At 34.2% G+C, this 24,510-nt stretch overlaps 1 protein-coding gene across 8 annotated transcripts in view; it reads right to left on the minus strand.

Annotated features, from left to right (window-relative positions):
* The window catches only part of TAX1BP1 (Tax1 binding protein 1), a 90,898-nt gene that overhangs the window by 22,573 nt on the left and 43,815 nt on the right, over positions 1-24,510 (minus strand). For 5 of the 8 annotated variants that reach the window (XM_069462402.1, XM_069462401.1, XM_069462400.1 and 2 more), the window contains 8 exons: positions 20,225-20,373; positions 20,052-20,142; positions 17,367-17,552; positions 15,491-15,715; positions 14,788-14,934; positions 13,546-13,666; positions 12,098-12,201; positions 8,599-8,724 (listed from right to left, as the gene is read on the minus strand). In XM_069462402.1, the coding sequence (XP_069318503.1) occupies positions 8,599-8,724; positions 12,098-12,201; positions 13,546-13,666; positions 14,788-14,934; positions 15,491-15,715; positions 17,367-17,552; positions 20,052-20,142; positions 20,225-20,373 (1,149 nt within the window). Of the gene's footprint in view, positions 1-4,537; positions 4,610-8,598; positions 8,725-12,097; positions 12,202-13,545; positions 13,667-14,787; positions 14,935-15,490; positions 15,716-17,366; positions 17,553-20,051; positions 20,143-20,224; positions 20,374-24,510 lie in introns of all 8 variants that reach the window. The other 3 variants (XM_069462399.1, XM_069462396.1, XM_069462395.1) reach the window with 1 other exon arrangement.

Genomic DNA, 24,510 nt, shown 5'->3' on the forward strand with positions numbered 1-24,510 from the left:
GGGAACTGGGCAGTATCTAATAAAACTATACATGCATTTACCCTTCAATCCAGCAATCATACTTCTAGGAATTTACTTTGAAGGCACCCCTCTAAACAATAGAAAAGTACATATACATAAAATTTTCCACTGTAGCATTATTTGTAAAACAACAGAAACTACCAAAATGCCCAAATATATGAGTTTGGGCATGTATTGTTTATGCATACCATAAATTACGTACAAACAATAGAGTACTATACAGCTATTAAAAAAGACTGAGGATTTCTATGAATTTCATTTATGGTGGGATGTTCAGAATATACTGTTAAGTGAAAAAGCATACACAGGTTGAGCATCTCTACTCCAAAAATCCAAAATTCGAAATGCTCTAAAATCCAAAATTTTTGAGCCCCAACAATAATAGTAGAAAGTTCCACAACTGCCACATTATTTTTTCACTGTACTAATGGTATGTCATATTTTTTACTCTTAAGTACGTACATGTGAATAAGTGTAAGAAAATGACTGTTTGTAGCATATAAATTCAAAGTCAGGAATAACAATGATGCCAAATCACCACAGATTGTCCATGTGGGTAGCTGAGATAGTGACACCTTTGCTCTCTGATGGCTCAATATAATAATTTTGTTTCATGCACAAAAGTATTAAAAATGTTGTATAAAACTACCTGTAGGCCATGTATGTAAAGTTTATATGAAACAAATGAACTTTATGTTTAGACTTGGTCCCATTCCCCAAGATATCTCATGTACGTGCAAATATTCCACAACCAAAAGACAAATGTGAAATCTGAAACACTTCTGGGTCCCTAGCATTTCAGATAAGGAATATTCAACCTCTGCTAACTTTTCAGGAAAAAAGAAAGGGACATAAGAAAATAAACGTGCTTATTTTTGAAAAAGAAACAAAAAAGTAAAAACTGGATTGGGAGAGGATGGAGTAGAAGTGGGTAGGAGAAAAGTGATATTTCTCTGAGTATACCTTTTTGTATAGTTTGGATTTTGGAAAAACATGTTAATGTTCTACATCTTCAACAAATAAAAATCACCAAGGATGGGAGGAAAATCTGAAACTGAACCCAAATAGAAACAAATATACCCACATATATTTCAAAAGACAATGAGACAGAGAAAGATAAGGACAAGCTAATGCAAGTAACATTTGAACACAGTATACTGACAGCCTAAGAGGCAAAAAAAAAAAAAAAAATGCAATTTTAACTCTCTTCTTAATAGGTTTCCTTCTCTTAGTGACGAGCAACTCTGAAACTGTTTTATGTGGATTTGGATTTAGCCAATGTGTTGGTATTATTGAGCACCAGTATTCACACTGTAGAGGGAGTATACAAAAGGCAAATGAGGGAAGCAAGGAAAAACCCTATGGTGTTGAACTGGGACTGACACCTAGAATATAAATGTTTTTTAGATCTGCCCACTGAAAGGATCTTGAAGCAATTAGCACCACCAATACTAAGCACAACTAGGGCCCATTACTTTGGTTTCTAAATACCATATCCGAATAATAAGGTACTGGGACTCCTTAGAGTCAACTAATTGAAGAGTTAGACAAGAGCTTCTTTCTTATATAAATGGTTGACTCCAAAGATGGGATAAGAAAGGTACAAGAGGAGCCTACAACATCTTGAAGTACCAGAAAGAAATTAAATTAAAAAAAAAAATCAACATTCTTTTCATATTAGGCATACTAGAGACCAGCTTGAAGGTGCTCCCACTGATCAAATCTGGAAGTATATGAAGTTAATTAAGAACAGTAATAAGTTATAATCCACTAAAAAGAGTTCATACTAATGATTGTCAGGTAGGAAAACAGATGACTCGTAGATAACAGACATACAGATGGATGGAAAGAGAGAGACACCCAAACATAAATTTAAAAACATATACATACATATAAACAGTCTTGCATCACTTAACAGGGATACATTCTGAGAAATGCGTCATTAGGTGATTTCATTACTGTGCGAACGTCATCGAATGTAGTTATATAAACCTAAATGGTGTAGCCTGATGTTTCTAGGCTACAAACATGTACAGCGTGTTACTGTATTGAGTACTGCAGGCAAATGTAACATAATGCTAAGTATTTGTGTATCCAAACATATCTAAACATAAAAAAGGTACAGTAAAAGTACAGTATTATAATCTTATGGGACAACTGCCACATAAGCATTGTTATACAGCCCATGACTACACACACACACACACACACACACTACACACACCATGGTATTAAATATATATATATCTCCACATTTACATATGCGCACACACACAAACACACACACACACACACACACACACACACGTATGTATTTGGTCTTTGTTCCTAATTCCTTGTAGAGCTCCTAAAACCCTTGGAATTTCCTGAGTGATAAAAGTGTCTTTTGTTATTCCATAAGGAGCCCTTTAGATCATACTGCTGACAAAGTGACTTATGGTAGGCCCTCTAGTATTTCCAGAGGGGCTGGTCACCAGAAGGACCAAACATGTGATTAGAAGACTTTCAGGACCACCCTCTACCACCACCACTGCATCCGAGAAGAAGGTACCTGGAATTTAGTTAAATCACTTGGCCAATGATGATTTGATCAATCATGCCTATAAAATGAAGCCCCAGATAAAAAAACAACGAGGCTTGGAGGACTTCCTGGTTAATGAACATATCCATGTTCTAGGAAGGTAACACACCAGAAAGGACATGCAAAATATGTGCCATCACCACCCCCAACCTTGCATATGTATCTCTTCCATTTGGCTGTTCCTGAGTTGTATCCTTTGTAATAAAAACTATAATCATTAGTGTTTTCATGAATTCTGTGAATTTCATGAATTCATTCTAACACAATATCTAGTGGGGTAGAGGAGAACAGTTATAGGAACTCCTGAATTTGTAATCAGCTGTGAAGAAGTATGGGTATCCTGGGAATCCCACTCGTAGCTGGCATCTGAAGTAGGAGCAGTCTTGTGAAACCAAGCCCTTAACCTATGGAGTCTGTGCTAACTCAGTAGTTGGTATCAGAATTGAATTGAATTGTAAGACACCAGTTGGTATCAGAAAACTGTTGCTAGAATACCACCATACAGATGTACATAAAGGACAAAGGAAGATTCTTCCTTATAATATTAATAGAATGCCAATGGACAAATGTGGAAGAAGTGATAGAGTTGAAAAACCAGAATTTCACAAATATCACAGTAACCCCATCCAACGTTGAGGTCTACCTTGCACTCAGAATGGCTGTTTTACTACGCATGGTTTTGTAACATCTTCATGGGTCATTTGGAAAACTACTGGTTCACTGAGTTATGTAGACCTTTTAAATGCTGGCACATTTAGCTATATAATAATAAAAAAAATTCACAGTCTGAACAGTACCACCTGCCTCATCAAAGCTTGCCAACATTGAGAAGGGTCAAGCTCATGGTAGAAGATAAAAGTTTTCCAAAATTCTAGTTTTTACTTAAAATTAAGCTTAAATTTCATCAGTGGCAACAAATTATCAGTTGTTTTTTCTTAAGGTAACTTCATTTCTTTTCAAGAAAATATCTGCCAACTATCCAGGTCTGAATAACCAAATTTTGTTGTCCTTTAAAGTAAAAATAGTGTTCCACAAAAAAAAGAGGCTAGTTCAACAAACAGCTCAACCACACAGTGCTTTACCTTTAGATGAAAGTACTGTATCACATACTTCATTAGGCAGAAGAGCTTTAGGAATTCCATTTCATCACACAGAATATTAAAAAGACATGTACCCAAGGGTCAAGGTTCAATAAAATTAACACTTTTTTACTGTTTCATTATCTTCAATGAAACTGGCTTTATAATTCTTTACTGTGAGCAAGTGGTGGTGATGTATACAATAACTACTGATGTAGTTTGGTGCTACTGTATTAATTCATAATAATATGCAAGCAGTTTTCCCACCATTGCTTTCATACCAATAGTGCAAATGTAACAGAGTGGGGGGAAAATCCAATAATGTTGTATTATTATTATGAAAATAGTTTTATCTTTGCAGAACCCTGAGAGGGGATTGGGGACTCCCAAAGGACCACAGACCACACTTTGAGAAATGCTACACAACAGGGTTTCTTACAATTCAAATTTATACTTCTGTTAGAATGTTAGGTTATGCTAGAAGTCATTAAACAACCTTGAAAACATTTCCTGTTACAGAAGAAAACCAGATAAAAACATTAAATGTAACTTTTTAAAATGTCACTGTTTTCCTAAATTTGAACACTGTAAAATTTGTTTATTGTTAAATAATATGTAACAAAGACCAAACTATTCAACACTCAAGCATTTTTCTTATATTCTAAAGTAAATACTTTAAATATTATTTAACTAAAAACATTTTTCACTAAGGGTCTTAATATTTGTCTCAGTCTTTTCTTAGTCATTTTCTGTATAAAGACCACCTTCACATGAACTACAAGATGTGTCTCTTCATAAAGCTGTATATCATTCAGTGTCATGTGATATATATTTTTAAAAGTACATTGCTAAATACCTTCTCCCTGGAAAGGTTTTCCAAATGTGAAGACAGACCATTTATTTCCTTGTCTTTCTCTGCCAGTCGAAGCTGCATAAAGAAAGAAATTATCATTAATTTTTTCCATTATCTACTCCCTCCTTACACTGAGATCTAATTTATGCTAGTCTATGAAAATAATTCCTGTTACCAAATCCATGTATTTTCCTCAGTTCTTATTCTTTGACTTCTCTGAATTACTCATCATTATAGACCAACTTCCCTTATTCGTAAAACTATTATATTTCCTGGGTGTATGTGAAATTGCATCAATATTGTCATCCTTCTATGTTCTTTTTTTCTGTCTGTTTTTCTTCCCAATAACAAACATGGGTATTCTCTAAAGTTTCTTCTCTGGCTTCCACTCTCTATATGCTCTCTAAAAACTCACTTTGTTACATGTCTTCCAACTATCATCCATCCCCATGGGAATAAATCACAAATATTAATTCATGTACCACTTTCCCTCCTTCCCAAGCTCCAAATCTGCCTTTTTAATTAATGGTTAGACATGTTTTCATTGTAGTCTTTTCTGCATTATAAGAGCAAAATGTCCCAATCTACTTTCCTATTTCTGTTAACAATTATCACTCTTGGAGCACAACGTGATTAAAGCTCAGAAACTATGTCAAAGTACTCCTTCCCTTCTCCTCTTCCTCCACTCCCCAACACTTTCAATCTCTAAGCCATTCATTCGTTCAAAAATCTCTCACTGATCACCTACTAGAGCATAAGCATTAATGGATACAAATACAAATAAAACCATTCTTCAATGGTTGTTCCCTAAAGATGTCTTTCAAAGCTTCTTTTGTAGACTCATGTCCTATTCAATGATAGGTGATCAGAAAAGGCACCCAAAAGGAGGTGGCTATTATCAATTCATTCTAAGAATATGTCTACCTGATTTTCTCACCTTCAAACCCTTCCTACCTATAAATCCTCTTCAGTGCTACCAAATTATTACTTCAATAAAAATGAAATGTCCGATTTCGAATCAAAAGTTCAGTTTATTGTATCTCAAACAAGAAGCAGTATAATTAATCAAAATATGCACCTAAACTCTTGACACAATTTTGCCATCTAAACGGTAGCTTGTTTATGCCAGCACTAAAAGAAGCCTAGAGAACAAGTGGCAATGAAATCGAGAAAGGCATTTTCCACAGCTTCTTGAGAATTGAATATTTGTCCATGCAAAAAGTGGTCCAAAGCCTGGAAGAAGTGGTAGTCAGTTGGTGCAAGGTCTGGTGAATATAGTGGATGACAGAGAATTTCCAAGCCCAGCCTCTGTAGTTTGAGCAGTGGTGTTTGTACAACATGTGGTCGAGTGTTGTCTTGCAAGAGGATCGGCCTGTCTCTATTGACCAATCTCAGATGCTTGATCGCAAGCATCCTCATCATTTCATCCAATTGGTTGCAGCAGACATCTGCTGTAATTGATTGACCAGGTTTCATGAAGCTGCTGTAGTGGATAATACCAGCATTCGACCACTAAACAGACACCATTAGCTTTTTTTGATGAATATTCAGTTTTGGATTGTGTTTTGGCACTTCATCTTTATTCAACCATTGTGCCGAACCCTTGCGATTGTAAAAAAGAATCTGTTTTTCATCGCACGTCACAACATGGCGTAGAAATGGTTTGCCTTTATGTTGTGACAGTAAAGAAAGGCGAGCTTTGAGACAATTTTTCTGCCGATGCTCCTTTAATTCATGTGGAACCCATCTATCCAGCTTCTTTAACTTGCCCATTTGTTTCAAATGGTCCAATATCATTGGAATACTAATGTCAAACCTTGCTGCTAATTCACGCATAGGTTAAGATAGATTCTCTTCCACTACAGCTTTCAGTGCACCATTATCCACATTTCAGGTTGATCACATGGCTCATTTTCAAGATTAAAATCACCAGAATGGAACTTCTCAAACAACCAATATACTGTGCATTCATTAGCCACATCTTCCCCCAAACACTTTGTTGACATTTCGAGCTATCTACGCAGCATTGGTTCCACGATGGAACTCACATTCAAAAATAACATGAATTTTTTACTTATCCATGGTTTCACAAAAATTGTTCTAAAAAAAATTCGGAAGATAATCACAAGTCAAAATGTGTGTTTGAAAGGATGAAGATATATCTTCACAATAAAAATAAAACAAGAAATGTCAAGGTGAAATGTCACAGATATCAACTGTCAAATTTAGTACTTAAGGAAATGAGACATTTCATACCTCAATAACCTGATATTTTCAAAAAGAATCACCCTAGTTGGATCCCTTTTACCCTAGAAAATTCTTAACAGCAGCTAGCACCCAAATTCCATTTTAGGCCTTACACAATCTGGCTTCAAGCTATCATTCGAGTCTAATCTATTTCATCACAGATATTAAAGTCTTGTTTCTCAAGATTGATCACAGTTTCCAGACTACCCTTTCCATTTTTGACCTCTAAACCTGTTTTAATGCATTTCCATCTGCTTAGAATGATGCTTCTTTCTTTTCCTAGCTCTGTTTCTCCTCCCCTCCAGTTTGGTCTTTCAAAGGTCTAGTTTCTCCATGTCTTCTGCCTAAATATGCAATTGGGAACAACCCTAAGGTACTCAAACTTATCAATCACGTGAATCTTTATCACATTTTGCCTTATCTGGTCAGTGTTAGTCTTGTCAAAACAGTATAAAATAGGCAAAAAGACACTAAATAAAAAGCCAAGCACATTTACCAGCTACATAATCTTAAATACATTGTTGACCCTCAATGCTCACTTTACCATTAATGAAACAAAAATATTATCTATTTAGTTTCCCATGGTTTGATATATGATTACCAAAGGTGGTAAATACGAAAGCTTATGAATACTACTATTATACTTCTTGCAATCCCTACTAGATTATATTAATAAACTCCTTAAGCATAGCACTATGCCTTATATGATCACCCACATAATAGCTAACACAAGTGCTTTATGTATAATAGGCTTCAATAAATATTTACTAAATCATTTTTCTGGTCAATAGCAAAAAACTTTCTTCATATAACTTTATGACTCACTTGATAAATAATAAAGGAAGTTGAGAGTTATTGAAAACAATATCCACAGGAATCCCAGAAATAATAAGCTTATCAAATGAAAGTTTCAAAACATTATTCTAACAGTAGATGAAGGTTTAAAAGGACCACCAGTAAAAATTACCTTAGCCTGTCATGTGGCACCCTCTCCAGCCCCTATGGAGGAAACCTAAAGGAATTCTAATTTAAAACTCAGCTTACAGGTACAACTAGTTATAATATAGCAAACTTAAATCATTCAGAACTTCCTGGTCTTCAGTCACAAAAAAATGTAAATTTTATTTTAAGATTTATAAATATTTAAGATATATATTTAAGATATATATATCTTAAAATAGATCAAATTACGTTTTATTCCTTAGAAGGAAAATATATTTCTACTTACTAATTAGCTAGAAAGCCTGTTAATTTTTTTCTCTAACATTCTTACAGACATCACTTATCATTTTGGTTTGTTACCTTATGTTATATTGGCAAAAATAATTTTCATTAAGATTATGTCACTTACTTTGCAGTATTTCATTTAGGATCACAGTAATACACTTAGCTGATAAATTTTAAAACTCCAGCAAAAGTTTTTAAAAATTATTGATGATATATTATTATACTCCAAAAAAGGGTCAAGGCCCTAAAATAATTTTACAAACACATTCATCTTTATTTCCACATGAACAGGAGGATAATGAAATCATAAGTCTTCATCTTTAAAAATAAACACAATTAAAAGACATAATTTTATTGTAATAGCCATCTTAATCCACGAAATTAAAGCAACAACAGCAATGCATATGGGTATCCATTTTCTCAGTGCATAATGAACTATATTCACATAACTATATATCACATTTTAAGAAAATAACCTCAATTATCCATGTTAAAAGTATAAATTAGAGTAATAAAAATTATAGATAACACATTTTCAAAAGTACCAGCTACTATGCCTCAAGTTGACATACAGTGAGTACCAAACTTACTTTATAACTGTCCTCTACTTCAGCTAGTTCAAGTTTTACATTTTCAGCAATTTTCACTTGTTCTTTCCATTTCAGCTCCATTTTTGCAAGTTCATCAGCATATTTATTGCATTTTGCTTTCTCATCCTAAATGAAATTAGCATGATTACCAAAAGATTTTAGATCCATATAAAGCAAACATACTTAGTTATGTGCTGAATATTTAACACTGCTGTAATAGTATAAAAACTGAAATAATCAAATGTCTATCAATAGAAGACTGGCTAAATCATTTTATATCCACAAAATAAGAGTATATATTTTTTTTAAATGGGATAGATGTACAAGTTGACAAGGAAAAAATGCCAAGACACATTAACTAAAAACAGCAAGTTGCAAAAACAAAATGTATAGTATAATCCCATTTTTGTTTATAAATTGTTTTGCACAATTATATATGATGTCTATGTCAATGTTGTGTAGAAAAATATTAACAGCTCTTATCTCTGGGGATCAGGATCATGGAGGTACTTTGTACCATTTATTTTTGTAACACCATAATATTTCATAATAAGTAAATATTACTTTTGCAAAGAGGAAATAAAAATCATATTTAGAATGCTATGATTTCCAGGCATTAATAAATGAAACTCTGGGATTTCCTGACCCAGATAATTTCCGGGTTCACTTCTTATACATTGCTCTTCTCTACAACCCAGATCATCATAAAGGAGTTACAAATCATGACAAAAAGGTAAAAAAGCCAATTTCATTTGGAACATTTTTGTTCAAGGTGGAAGTTTAGAATTGCTTTATAAATGGTGGAAAAAAAGACTCAAGCAAATAATGCTACATCAACTGAATACAGTATCATATATTCCATACTTCACACCATACACAACAATTAACTCAAAATGGTTCACAGACCTAAATGTAAAACCTGACTATAAAACTTCTAGAAGACAACATAGGAGAAAATATTCATAACCTTGGATTAAGCAAATGTTTCTTTGAACATAAAAAACAAACATTGAAAAATTGATAAATAGTACTTTATCAAAACTAAAAGTTTGCTTTTCTAAAAACATCATTAAGTAAATGAAAAGGCAAGCCACAAACTGGGAAAAAATATTCACCACACATATATCAGACAAAAGACTTGTAACCAGAATAAAAAACATTTACAACTCAAGATGAACTCAATTTTTTACATGGCAAAAGATTTGACCACACACAAAAAGATAAACAAATGGCCAATAAGCACAAAAGGAAAGATATTCAACATCATGTCATCATGGAAATGTAAATTAAAATCACAATGAGATATCACTACATACTCACTAGACTGGCTATGTAAAATGGTACAACCACCTTGCAAAACAGTTCAATAGTTACACATTCACCTACCATACCACCCAGGCATTTCACTCCTAGATATTTACCCAAGAGAAACAAAAAACCATATGTCCATAAAAAGACTTGCATACAAATGTTCTTAGCAGCTTTATTTGTAGCAGCCAAAAACAACCTCAAATGCCCACCAACTGGTGAATAGACAAACAAATGATCTAACCATATAATGGGTTATAACCATCATCAATAAAAAGGAATGAATATAAGCAACAATATGGATAAATCTCAAAATAATTGTGTTCAAAGAGGGCAGGAAAAAAGGTACATACTTTATGACTGCATTTTATAAAATTGTATGAAAGGTAGGCTAATTAATAGTGCCAGAAAACAGGACGATGGCTTCCTACAGATGGGGACAGAGGTAGAGATGTGTTGCAAATAAGTACAAAAGAATAATAGGTGATGAAAATGTTATCTTGACATTCTAACGATAGTTTCTGTGTGTGTCAAAACTGATCAAATCGCACACTTCAAATATGTGCAGTTCCATAGATTTCAATTGTATCTCAATACAGCTGTTTTAAAAATGCACCTTTAGGAAGGATTTTGCTTGAAGGCACATTATTCTATCTTCTTCTCAATAATATTTCTATATAATAAAATTTTTTAAAAATATTCATCCATAATTATTTCATCCTTAACAAACAACTATTAATACTCTGAACTCAAGGGTAAAACTTTCTAATCAACTCTTCTACAGGATTCTTTCAAGCAAAAAAAAAGGCTCAAAGTTCAAAAGATTTTATTATTTACAAGTAACATAAAATATTTTAAATTAATTACTACAGTAACACTGAGCTAATATGTGAACTTTATTCCATAGCTCTAAAACATATCCCCCTACCTACTCCACACACACAGAAATACACATAACACCCCAAACCATTTAATTGAACAAAAATCGCAAACACAAAATCTTTTCCTCTATACTCCAAGTCAGGTATGAATGAGAAACATTTTCCCTTGCCCTTAAATATTCTAGGAGTGAATGCTACCGTGAAGGTTGCAAAACTGAAGTTTCAGTGATGCTATTTAAAATAATCAAAATAAATAACACCATAAGAGACAACTTGTTTGATGAACATTCCCTTTTTCCACTGTACAAATCTGGTCACTTTAAGATGTAAAATTCTTCGCTATTATTACAGTAAATTTAAAAAGAGGGTGGGGCACTCACACCTGTAATACTAGCACTTTCAGAGGCCTAGCGGGGAGGATCGCTTGAGGCCAGGAGTTCTAGACCAGCCTTGGGCAACACAGTGAGATCCCCTCTCCACAAAAAAAAAATTAGCTGGGCATGGTGGAGCACACCTGTAGTCACAGCTATTTGGGAGGTTGAGATGGGAGGATCTCTTGAGCCCAGGAGTTGAAGGTTGCAGTGAGCTATGATTGCATCACTGCACTCCAGCTTGGGCAACAAAGCAAGACCCTGTCTCTTAAAAAAATAAAAAATACAGTGGCTCACACCCATAATCCTAGCACTTTGGGAGGCCTAGGAAGGAGGATTGCTTGAAACCAGGAGCCAGAGACCAGCCTGAGCAAGAGCAAGACTCCGTCTCTACTAAAAATAGAAAAAATTAGCTGGGCTTGGTGGCATTCGTCTGTAGTTCCAGCTCCTGGGGAGGCTGAAGCAGGAGGATTGCCTGAGATTAGGAGTTTGAGGTTGCAGTGAGGTATGTTGCACTACACTCCAGCCCGGGCGACAGAGCGAGACCCTGTCTCAATCAGTAGATCAATCAATCAAAATAAAAAATAAAATAAAATAAAAAGAGTACTTCTCTTTTATGAAGTTCAAATATTTCCCATTAATTTTTGTAATAAAAAGACACAATAATTTCCGACCTCAATTAACTACCTGCCCATTAGCCAAACAAGAACATATTATTGGGTAAACAGAAAATGACTTTAGGATGATTTTACACAGCAGCCTGTATGAACAGGTACATAAAACACTCCCCTCATCATGCCAAATGCAAAAGTGAAACTAGTAACACTACATGCAGATGGAAAAGAAACCCCAGGATACCAATCATGCAAAACAAGAAAGACAAGTTAAGCCATTTATATTTGACAAATCTATCTTTCACTTACAAGGGAGCTAACTTACCTGCAAGAGTTGTTTACATTTATTATACTTCTCTGTTTTGTCAGCAATTTCTTTGGTCATTTCACAGACTTGCCCCTTTGTTACCACATCAAACTCTGTCTCTGCTATAATGAGGCAGAAAGTAAGACTGTTAAAAAGTATTTTGCCCCTTATATTATCCTCCTGTTCAAAATAATTTAAACGTCAGTATATTGTGAAATATGATAAATGGAATGAAGGAGTGAAACATCTATTCCTATCTTAAATAAAGAAAAAAGGATATATAAACTCTAGGTGAGGATTTTTAAATGTCAGTTTAGCCAGAATCAAGTTCACATTCAATAATGAAAAGATCTTTAATTTTTTTTTCATTTGCTAAAAATAGTTCCAAAATGGCACAAAAATTGTTCTTATGTAACTGAATAGACAGGAGACGTAGCAAAGCCATACTCTTTGAGAATACATTTTATTTTTTTCCAGAGATAGAGTTTCACTATATTGCCCAGGCAGGCCTCCAACTCTTGAGCTCCAGAGATCCTGCAGCCTCAGCCGCCAGAGAGCTGAGATTACAGGCATGAGTCAATGTGCCTGGCTGAGAATACATTTCAAATCATTCTCCTAGTCCTTCCTTCATTACCATTCACTAAGTCTTTTATTAAGTAAATACTCTATCATATTAGGTACTATGGAAGATACACAGAAATGGAAAGCTGGATCCTGACTTACAGAGGCTTAACCTAATTAAATATTTAATGATCTAGGATATTTACATTTAAAAGGACTTAAATATCAATTACCCCACACACTAAACAAGGAAATATTCTTTCTCTGGTACTTACTTTCATTACTGTCAAATTTACATAAAAGTGATAAAAATTAGGACAGGTAAAGACAGAGTTAATTCAAACTTTCATGTTATTCATGCATTCAGCTATGGATCCCTAATTTGTTCCATAAGTTTATTTAAAAAACTAATAAAAATTTAACTCATCAGCCAACAGCTAACTAATGAAGGAAGAAGCAGCCTACTAAAGCAACCCAAACAACAACAAAAAAAAACCCCCAGAGAAACATGAAAAGAATAGGGGATTCCCTGTCCCTGCCAAAGAACAAAATTAAAACGCCATAAATAATATGCCTCAAAATTCCATAGATTTAATGGAATAAAAAGTAAAAATTGAATTCTTGGCCTTTGTCCTGTATGAGTACTCCAAATGAGTACTCACAAGCACCAGCTCATTTCTAACACTTTGAATATTCTCATGAAGATAAATATTTACACTCACATTTTGTATATCACCACATGTATGACTTTATTTTACATTTATACCCTTATTTTCCCTTTGCCTTGATTCCCTCACTCATGAGGATTTTTTACTAAGTGCCTTGAAATTCTTACACATGGAAGGAGGCAGTATAAGAATCTTTAAGGAAGGACACCCTACACAAAAAGTCTAAAAGATTTTTACCTGTAGAAGGTGATGGTTTTACATCCATAGCAGAGGCAGAAGTGGCTGGGTCTGTGTTTATTGAAGCATCATTCACTTTCTGCTGATTCGCAATTTTCTTTGTGAAGACACTATTATTGGCCTATTCAAAATGTTAACAATAAATTGTTCAATGAAGTCACTGAATGAGTCATATTTCCTTCTTGCAATAACTATGTAAATAATAATTATAAAAAGAAATCCTGAAAAGTCCACAAAGCTACTTTTGTCTTAAAAGCCAACAAAGACTAAAGTTATACACATCATCTTCCTAACTGACCTAAATGTTGCAGAAGAAAAATACTTTATTTTGCTTTTTCTTGTGAAATCATCAAAACACCACCAAAACTCGTCATTCATAGATATCTCAAAATGTCACAAGTTTTCTATTACAAAGTCATAATGGGCTCAAAAGGCCCCAAACCAAAATCTATACATGTGGGTTATATTTAAAGTACAATTTTTTTTTTCCACAAAAGTCTTCCTACTTTACCACATGCATTCCTTCTGTATCTCCTTTCGGATTTCAAAAAGACAGGAAAATATAATCTGTGTCATGTAGTATAACAAAATTGTGGTAACACTTGCAATTTTCAGTTTTAGATATGTTTCTTCTATAATACATTTCTAGGAGCTCTTCATATAGCAAGCCTTGTATTTAAGGACCCACATTAAAATGCACGTAATCTCGAAACAAAACCATTTTCTCTGCTTTATTACAAATCTGCCTACTTAATCTCAAATGGAATACAAAAGAATTAACTAACACTCTTAACTCTTCCTAATCTAGTGGACATGAGTAGGATCCAAGAATTTATCAATAACAACCAAAAAATCACCTAATACCGCAGGATGATCAATGGTAAACTACTCCAATGAGGACAGGTGTCATTGTCACAAGAGAGATTCAATATGTACTGAGATTTAAGTGACAAAGATATTCATCAAGAACTTAAAGGACAACGGTCTAGGAAATACAGCTCTCTCTCCTGTTTTTTTTCTTGCTGCTTACCCTTGCTTCCTTTGCTGGTTGTCCCGTAAGAATTCTAGATTCTTTTTTTTTTTTTTAAGAGTTACCATTATAATATTAGGCCAACGACTTGAAATCAAGCAGAGATAAATTATATTTACAAGGTTGATATCTGAAATATTAAAGATTTTACTTGCAAACAAAAATACTGATAAGGAAAATACGTTACTTTGTATGAATTCAATGATACTTACTGATTGGTCTGAAAGTTTGTTTATTTGTTTTTGAAGCCTCTGGCATTCCTTAAATTTTTCTTTGTAATGATCTGCGGCCATCTGAAGACGAAGTTTCAGATCTTCAACTTCTCTTCTCAGTTCGTGTTCCAGAGTATCAGTCTTTTCCTAAGAAAGAAACAAACACTCTAAGAGAAAAATGAAAATCTGATACCTCATAATCACAGTAATTATCCCAACTTTATTTTCACTTTTCTCTGGCTTTTAATTTTTATTTGTTTCAGGGTTATGGCTACAGAGCAACATTAGCTCTCCTAATAAATCCAGCTTTATATTCTTAGGACTAAGGTTCATTAAAAAACTAGAGAAAAATAAGCCACCTCCTGAGGAGCAATTATTCCTCTCTTAACCATAATATCATTTTATACAGCTAGTAAATAAGAAATTCCAAACAAAGCAATATATATTAATACCTGACATCAATACATTTAATTAATAATAGAGCAGCTTTTACTAACCATTAGGAATTTTGTTTATAGAAGTTTTTCTTAAAGCATACATTAATTTCAACCCAAGAAATTACGATGACTAAACGAAATGAATGGAAATTTAAAATTCTCTGATAAGGAATCTGGCCTGACTTATTTTAACACAACTTACTCTTTTGTGAGCTTAATAGTGGTTTTTCTCATCAACATAGAAATTCAAAATTAACTTGCTTTACCTGATCTTTTTTCACAGCATTTAGTTTAAGTTCTGCCACTGTATCAGCTAACTGCTTTTTCACTTTCTCATTTTCCAAGCGTGCAGTATGTAGATCTGCCATTGTTCTGTCTCGCACATTTACAGCATCACTTAGTTCTTTAGTCAGAAAGACAACTTTTTGCCGAGTTGCCTGAACCTGTTCCTCTGCTTTACGAAGTTGCTCCTTTAACAAAAATGTATCTTCCTGAAGAAAGCAGAGAAATGTATTTGCAGTTAACTATTCAAGTAAAAAAAGGAAGCAGAAAACAATTTTTACATATATTTCAAAAGATCCAAACTTTTAAATACTGCTTTTCTATTCAAGATTTGGAGTACATGTCTAGAAAAAAATTAAGAGGTGACTTTGTTTTAGATTCCCCATGTAACAACTGTACGTACTGGGTGTCATTGCTACTACTTTATACATGAGGAAATAAAAGTGCAGGATGTCAAGCAAAACACTCAGTACTTAAAGATCTGGCTAATCCGAGGCTCAAATGAAAGATCCTGTCCCCTAGAATCTTTCCAGCTGAAACTACTGACCCTCATTTTTTATAATGACCAGTAAAAATAATTTCAAAAACTTCTTTGTAACGCTGCAAATTTTGGTTCAAAGAGGTTTCTTACTTTCTAACCTAAAATACATCCAATACATTATTAATCTACCATTTCAGATCATTATGAAAACATAGAATCGATTTAGGCATTAGTTCTAATAACAAAATATCGATATACCAATAGTAAAGATGAGGTACTAGGAAAATGAAAGGTAATCAGCACCTCTTAATAAATCTAAAAGTATCTCTAAAAAGTTAAAATTGCCATGATGAAATTACTGGAATCAACCTAAGTATCCATTAATAGATGAATGGATTTTAAAAAATGTGGTATATATACACAATGGAATATAACTCAGCTATAAAAAAGAATGAAATCCTGTCATTTGCAACAACATGGATGGAAATAGAGAACATTGTTAAGTAAAATAGGCCAGGCACAGAGAGACAATCTCACATGTTCTCACTCATATGTGGGAGCTAAACTGATCACATGGAGACAGAGTAGAATGACAGATACACCACAGGCTGGGCAGGGTAGCAAAGAGAGGGCATAAAATGGGGTTGGTTAATGGGTACAAAAATATATTTAGATAGAATGAACAATATTTGCTAGCACAACAAAGTGACTATAATCAACAATAAGTTATGGGATACCTTAAAAAAACTAAAAGAGTGGAATTGAAATGTTCCTAACACAAAGTAGGATAAATGCTTGAAGTGAATACCCCAATTACCCAGATTTGATTATTACACATTATTTGCCTGTATCAAAATATCACATGTACCATATATGTAACTATAATATTATGTACCCATAAATATAAAAAAATTTTAAATAAAAAAATTAATGTATGATCTTTTACTACCCCTGGATCAAAAAAAATTAGAGGTAACATAAGAATTAATTTGGGATAATATGAATGTGAACTAACTATATATGAGAATGAATATGATTCTATCAGTGTTACATTCTTAGGTGTGATAATGACATTAGTGTTGCACAGAAGAATATACTTGTTCATAACAGAGACATGCTAAAGTATTTAGAGTGAATTATAATGCCTGCGAATGACTTTTAAATGGCTCAGAAAAAAAAGCATATAAATGTGGGAGATAAAACAAAGAATGGTAAAATATTTTAGAGTACATAGATATCCACTGTCCTGTTCTTCCAACTTTTTTGTAGGTTTGAACTTTTTCAAAAAAAAGATTGGGGGGATTAAAAATAATCATATTGTACACATTTAATGGAGATATATTTTGCAATCTTCAAATACATATTGTGAAAGTACTTACTTTACTTGAAGTTGTAAGCATAAAAGTCCTTTGCAGATTTTCCTTTTCAGCCAAACAGAACTGCAGTCTGCCAATCTCTTCTTTGAAGTGAGTAATCATGCTTTCTTTGTTCCCATCTAAATTCTTTAAAGTCTGGACCTCTGACATAAGCTTGGTATTTTCTATTTCTGTATTCTTCAAATGTACCTATAAAATGTTTGAAAATGTCAAGAATATATTTTCTAATTCCATAATCTAAATTAGTCAAAATTTAAAATACCATTATCTATAACCCAAAAATAATCAAAGGATGGAAAGACACACGACACAAGGAGTCAGGAGACCCAGGTTCTTCCAAATGACTAGCTAAGCAAGTAAGAGCAAACATGGCTTTCCTAAGCTTTTTTATTTTCCATAGAGATTATCCTAAGGTCTAACTGTTATACCTGGTCTCTACAGTCTTTTCCTGTGATTTAATGATTTCAGGTTCTCTTTAAAACTACAAATGGATTTGGTTGCTCTTTTGGGGAAACAAATTACATTATAGGCATATTTAAATATGAAGGCATGACTAGATTCTGGAAAACTAAAAGGGGTACATTCAAAAACAACATCTCAAGCAATTCAATTTTTTTGTATGTGAAAAGTATTAGTACTACATCATTTACTTCCCATGTGCCTATAAATACATGTGCTGACTAACCCAACTATATTGATTGTCTCATGAACTCTGGCAGCTCCTGATTTGTTCCTAACAGATATACAAATCAAATTCCATTAACTGGAATTATAAAGAGGACAGACAACTAGTGTCCACTATTCAAGCCTTATCTTGCTTTGGTTAAGAGTACTGGAGATAGGCCGGGCGCGGTGGCTCACGCCTGTAATCCTAGCACTCTGGGAGGCCGAGGTGGGCGGATCGTTTGAGCTCAGGAGTTCGAGACCAGCCTGAGCAAGAGCGAGACCCCACCTCTACTAAAAATAGAAAGAAATTATATGGACAGCTAAAAATATATATAGAAAAAATTAGCCGGGCATGGTGGCGCATGCCTGTAGTCCCAGCTACTCGGGAGGCTGAGACAGGAGGATCGCTTGAGCTCAGGAGTTTGAGGTTGCTGTGAGCTAGGCTGACGCCACGGCACTCACTCTAGCCTGGGCAACAGAGTGAGACTCTGTCTCAAAAAAAAAAAAAAAAAAAAAAAAAGAGTACTGGAGAGAAATGAATTAATATACTTCTTGCACTTTACTCTTTAAACATATGGAATGCTAAAGAACTAATTCTTTTTCACAAGGATGGAATATAACTCCTGATTCTCTGAAGGTGTCAACAGCCAACATCTCTGAAGCATCACTTTTAAAACACTACCTAATTTTCATAATCATCAGCTCATGAAAGTGACTTTACATGAAGCTGACTTAACTCAACAGTATTCTTGAAATTCCTCATCTGGAAATGCCTTCAGGAAACACTTATGAGCCTTTAGAAAATAAGTCTCCATTTGAACCCACATTATTGACAACTAAGTTAAGCACCTGATATTTCAGAATTGGTTGAAAAAGAAAAATTTCAAAAGGTGAAGACTTATAAGCAGTGAGGATTTTTTTGCAAAATGACAATCTCTGAAGATCATTCCAAAGGTCAAACTCTAAACATAAGCATCTCTGAAATAAATTAATGCTCTCCCCAAGGCATACATGTATGTTTTTAAAAGGACAAAACATCTGGTTATGTAAATTCTGATAAACAAGTATCTTGTTACCAATAAAACTCTTTGACTTATTATACAGTGCCTGCTAAGTATCTAAAATAGGAGCAAATTAATTTCCTAAAAACTAACTTTTAGGGGTAATATACAATGTGATTGTGACTTTCTCCTTGCTCTCTCTGGGATCACTTACTCTCAGAGAAGTTGGCTGCCATGCTGTGAGGATGTTCAAAGCAGCCTATGAGAGAAGAGATGAAAGGTCTCCTGCCAAAAGCCATGTAAGTTAGCCATCGTGAAAGCAGATCCTCCAGTTCTAATCAAGCCTTTAGGTCAGCGATCTCCAACCCTTTTGGCACCAGGGAGCAGTTTCATGGAGGACAATTTTTCCATGGACTGGGGTAGGGGTGAGGGGGTAGATTCAGGATGATTCAAGTACATTACATTTATTGTGCACTTTATTATTATTACATTGTCACTTGCCTCTCGCTGATAGGGTTTTGATATGAGTCTGCAAGCAATTGATGTATTATGATCTATGTGCAGTCAAACCTCTCTGCTAATGATAATCTGTATTTGCAGCCACTCCCCAGCGCTAGCATCACTGCCTCAGCTCCACCTCAGATCATCAGGCATTAGATTCTCACACTCCTGTGCGAATCTCATGTGCTGATCCAACAAGAGGTGGAACTCAGGTGGTGATGCGAGTGATGGGGAGCAGCTGTAAACACAGATGAAGCTTCGATCACTAGTCTGCCACTCACCTCCTGCTGTGTCGCCCGGTTCCTAACAGGCCACAGACCAGGCCAGTACCGGTCCATGGCCCAGGGGTTGGGGACTGCAGCTTTAGGTGACTGCAGCTTTTGCAGACATCCTCACTGAAATTACATAAGACATCAAGAGCCAGAGCCACTCAGCTCCCAAATTCCTGACCCATAGCCCTTAAGTTTTGGGGCAATTTGTTACAAAGCAATAGATAATAAAAATAGAAAGAATAAATTACCTTATAAAGTTCCTTCTCATCCTTTTCCGTCTTCAATTGACATTCAAGTTGTTCTCTTTCATGTTGTGCCTTCCTGAGTTTGTCTTTTAAACTGAGTTAAGATAAAGTAACATTAATATAGGAAAAAAAACTGTTAAAACATGGAAGTTATTTTTTAAAAGCATCAGAAATACCTGTCTAATTCAGTTTCTTTTTCAATTGCTTTATGTGTCACTGACACAATATCTTCCTCAAGCTGGAGAGCTTTGGATGTAGCATCACTGTATCTCTTCTTAAACTCTTCATTTTCCATTTTTAAGGTCTGTGATACTTCAGTAAGACCCTGAGAAACAAGGTATTTTGAGAAACACAGAAACACAATCAGTAAGGCAAATTTGTGTGCCTTTAACATTATGTATTCTTAAAGTTTTAGTCTCATATTTGTCCCCTCCAAAATTTATAAGCTATGACTACAAAATAAACCTGAAATTCTAACATATAAATTTTCAACATGTACCCCCATAAATATGTAAAACTATATGTATCCACACTTATTAAAAATGAAAGCTTAATTTAACAAAATGAATTTTCACATGCTAAATTAGTCAATTATTAATTTATAAGTATTTCCTGCTCCCCTCAGACTTTTCATGTACCCTGATTGATTTTACTAACTTCTCCACCAGAGGGCAGGCAACAAAAATAAGAAAAAAATTTTTTTAATTTTTCTTTTTCACATCTCACTTTTCAATGTTATCCCAATGACAAATTGGGTATCATGACACTATCAAGGTTGACACCCACTTCTTCTAGCATGGATCACTAGGTGCCATTAAAGCACTAAAATAAACATTCTTGCCAGTGTGACTCAGACCTAAAATATTCAAAGATAATAAACCAATATAAGGGGTAGTAAATGCAACAGATTAAATGTATTTCTATTTAAAATAAAATATTCTACTCTAAGCAGATAATTTAAATTTTTAAAAATTAGAGATAGATCAGCATGAGCAAAAATAGTGAGAACCCATCTCTACAAAAAAACAGAAAAATTAGCTGGGCTTGGTGGTGTATGCCTATAGTCCCAGCTACTCGGGAGGCTGAGGCAAGAAGATCACTTGAGCCCAGGAATTTGAGGTTGCAGTGAGCCATGATCATATCACTGTCCTCATGCCCGGAACAAGACCCTGCCTCCAAAAAAAGGCCTTTTCCACCTAGTTCATAAAATTATGAGACTCAAATGTAACAATGTATATATGGAGGTGCTTTGTTATGGAAAGCTATAAAACAAAGGATCTGGCAAATTAGGACAAATTATTTTTATTAAAAAAATACTTTTAAAATTTCCCATAAATACTACCCACCCAACAACAAAAATAGAAAATTACCATTCTGCCAAGTAACAAACATTATGCACTTTTTGTAAGTCTCCTTAATTCACATAAAGTAACCCAGCCAAATATTCTACTACATAGGAGATGCTATACTATGTGCTTTATGTAGTCTCATTTGATCTACACATGGGCCTAAGAATTAGAACAATTATCATGCTCATTTACATATGAGAAAACCGAGCCACAGAAAAGTTAAGCAGTTTACCAAAGGTTACACAACTAGTAAACGGTAGAACTAAGAATGATTTAAACTTACCAACATTCTCAAACAAAAAATTTTCTAAAATAATGGAATATTTTAATAAAGTACTGAAATTTTGGTAATTTTATTTTTATCTAGATTTGATATGCTCTTTCTTAATACTAGTCTAGCATTAATAAATAGATTAAGTTATAAGATAAAAGATATTTCCCAGATCTCACTCACAAACTCCAAAATTCAAAGACTACTTCATTGGTGGTGTTGCAGAGACTGCTGGCTGTCTGCCAAATTACAATCTTTTGGCCATAGTAATACATATGGTTTCCCAGCTAAACTGTACTTCCAGCTTCTCTTGTAGTTAGTCATCAATGAAATATAAATGTCTCATCTCAATAAATGTCACATCAATGGAATATAAATGAAGTGATACATATCACCTCCACGTCTTAACTAAAATTATTGAACATGCCTTGTCTAAGATCGCTTTCCCCTTTTCAGACAGCTGAAACCAGGATAACGACCAAGTTTCTACCACGAAGTTGTAAATTCTCCCGGAGTCCCAGGTGGCAGTGGAGTGATATGAAAGGTAACTAGGCCCCTGAATAATCATGTGAAGCAAATCTGCCCCACAGACTTAAAATGACTCACAACATAGACTGTTACATTTTTTTTTTTAAAAAACTTCGTTCTCTACTGTTGAAATGTTTGTCTTCATTCTAATTCACTATTAATTCCTGACTAGTACTTAAGTAATTCATTTCCATACAGTGCCATTAAGAAATTAAATGTGCTATGTAATAACGTGTAAAATATGCACTATTGAACATACTCAAATTCAGCTATTTTAAATTACTTGAAATGTCTGATTCATGAATAGAAAATGTAGCAACTAAAAGTAAACCAAAAAATATGGAAATTACAAAGCTAATTCAAACACTGCTATGACATAAGTAGACTTAATCTAAAAATAGCCAATTTGAAGGGCAACAAATAAAAACGGTAGAAGATCTCAAATACAAGAAAAAAAATTTTTCAGAAAAAGATTTGCCTCAAATATCAAGATAGGGGAATACTATTAAGCAATAAAAAGAAAGTACTGATCCATGCTAAAACATGGATCAACCTCAAATTCATTATGCTAAGGTGAAAGAAGTCAGACACAAAAGACATTTTATACGATCCTATTTATATAAAATGTCCAGAAAAGGCAATTATAAAGAGACAGAAAGTAAATTAGTGGTTCCCTAAGGCTGCAGGCAGGGGTGTGAGGAGAGACTGTTAATAGGCTCAAGATTTCTTTTGGGAATGATGAAAATATCCTAAAATTAGACTGTAGTGATGGTGGCAGAATTCTGTAAAATAGTAAAAACCACCCAATTGTATACTTAAAAAAAAAAAAAAAAAAAACAAGATAATTGAGATTAATATAGATTATGGCTTTTGGATGCTTGCTTTCTTTTATACCTGCAACTGAGTAATCTTGAGTACAATCTTTCGGAAAAAATCTGTATTCTTGAGCCCAATTAAAATGCATTTTAAATAAAGAAAGTCCACATTTGTTAATTTAAACAAAGTAGTATAAAGCAAAAGCAAACTATTCAAAAGTATGACCAGGGACCAATACCAAGCCATCAACAATTTGTTACCAGAACGTATAAAGAGCTTGAACAAAATGTAAATCAACTCATCACTAAGCACATTGTTGGGTTCACCTAACAGCTTTTCATAACAGTACTTTCTCAATGACGGAAGCTATGCATTAACATACATTCTGGTGTATGTTTCTCATTTCAACACCAGTAACAAAGTTTGTAAACCAGCTACTTTGAGTACCACTGGAATAAAGAACTAATAAAAATATAATGCCATATACATGCAGAAAAACCATACAGGCTTTTAAACTTTGGTACCTAGAATACCAGATAATTCAAATCATCTGAGCAAGAATATCCTGCCTCCTCCAAATAAACATCTTCCCGATGCTGACTCTAAACACATAATTAAATGAAACTTAAATAATACCAAAATGGAGTAACAAAGACCAGATTAACTCTATCACCTGAAATAACTAAAAAGACTAGACAAAATATATGAAGGAACAACTCTCAAGCCATTGAACATCAGGAAAAAAAGGTAAGTGATTTGTGAAAGAAAGAGAACAACGGAAGCCAACCCTACAATTGCTCCAGCTTGTTGCTGTATCTAGGAGAGGAGACTTTCAAGGTCACAGTGTAGGAAGGCAAACTCAGGGAGAGCCAGTGGTTTCCTATAGTTATGGAGAAGTAACAGAGTCCAGAAAAGCCAAGGAGAACAGGGTTTGCAGGACAGAGTACCACAGAAAAGAGAGTTATGTTTAAAAAAAAAAAAAAAAGAACTCCAGAGATCTGCCAGGAGTCCCTTTTTCAAGTCTTGAGTTGATTACTGATAAGCATATGCATGCAAGGAAATTAACCCAGGCTGTAGAAACAATCATCCAAAAAGGATTTCAGGGAACAGTGCCTGGAACTCAAAAAGGGCCAGGAATAGTGGCTGTTCCCACCAGCCAGAGTGGAAAACCTCATACTTCATGGGAGAGCAATTTTGAGTATTCTCTAATTGAAAGAAGGGTTTTTCCTCAGTAGTGGAGAGAGATCAACCCTAAACTAAACGCTGGTCTGGTACCGCCAAACAAAGATCAAAGAGTTTCCAAGTAAACAAACTGCATCCCAGAACAAAGCTCAAGAATATTTTTAGGAATACAAAAAATATTCAACACTCAACAAGGTAAAATTCACAATATTTGGCATCTAATCAAAAATTACGAGGCATGCATAGAGGCAGAAAAATGCAACCCATAATGAGGACAAAAGTCAGTCATGCGAAACTGAACCAGAAATGGCCCAGA

The sequence above is a fragment of the Eulemur rufifrons genome, chromosome 29 (genome assembly GCF_041146395.1).
Source record: "Eulemur rufifrons isolate Redbay chromosome 29, OSU_ERuf_1, whole genome shotgun sequence".
Classification (NCBI taxonomy): domain Eukaryota; kingdom Metazoa; phylum Chordata; class Mammalia; order Primates; family Lemuridae; genus Eulemur; species Eulemur rufifrons.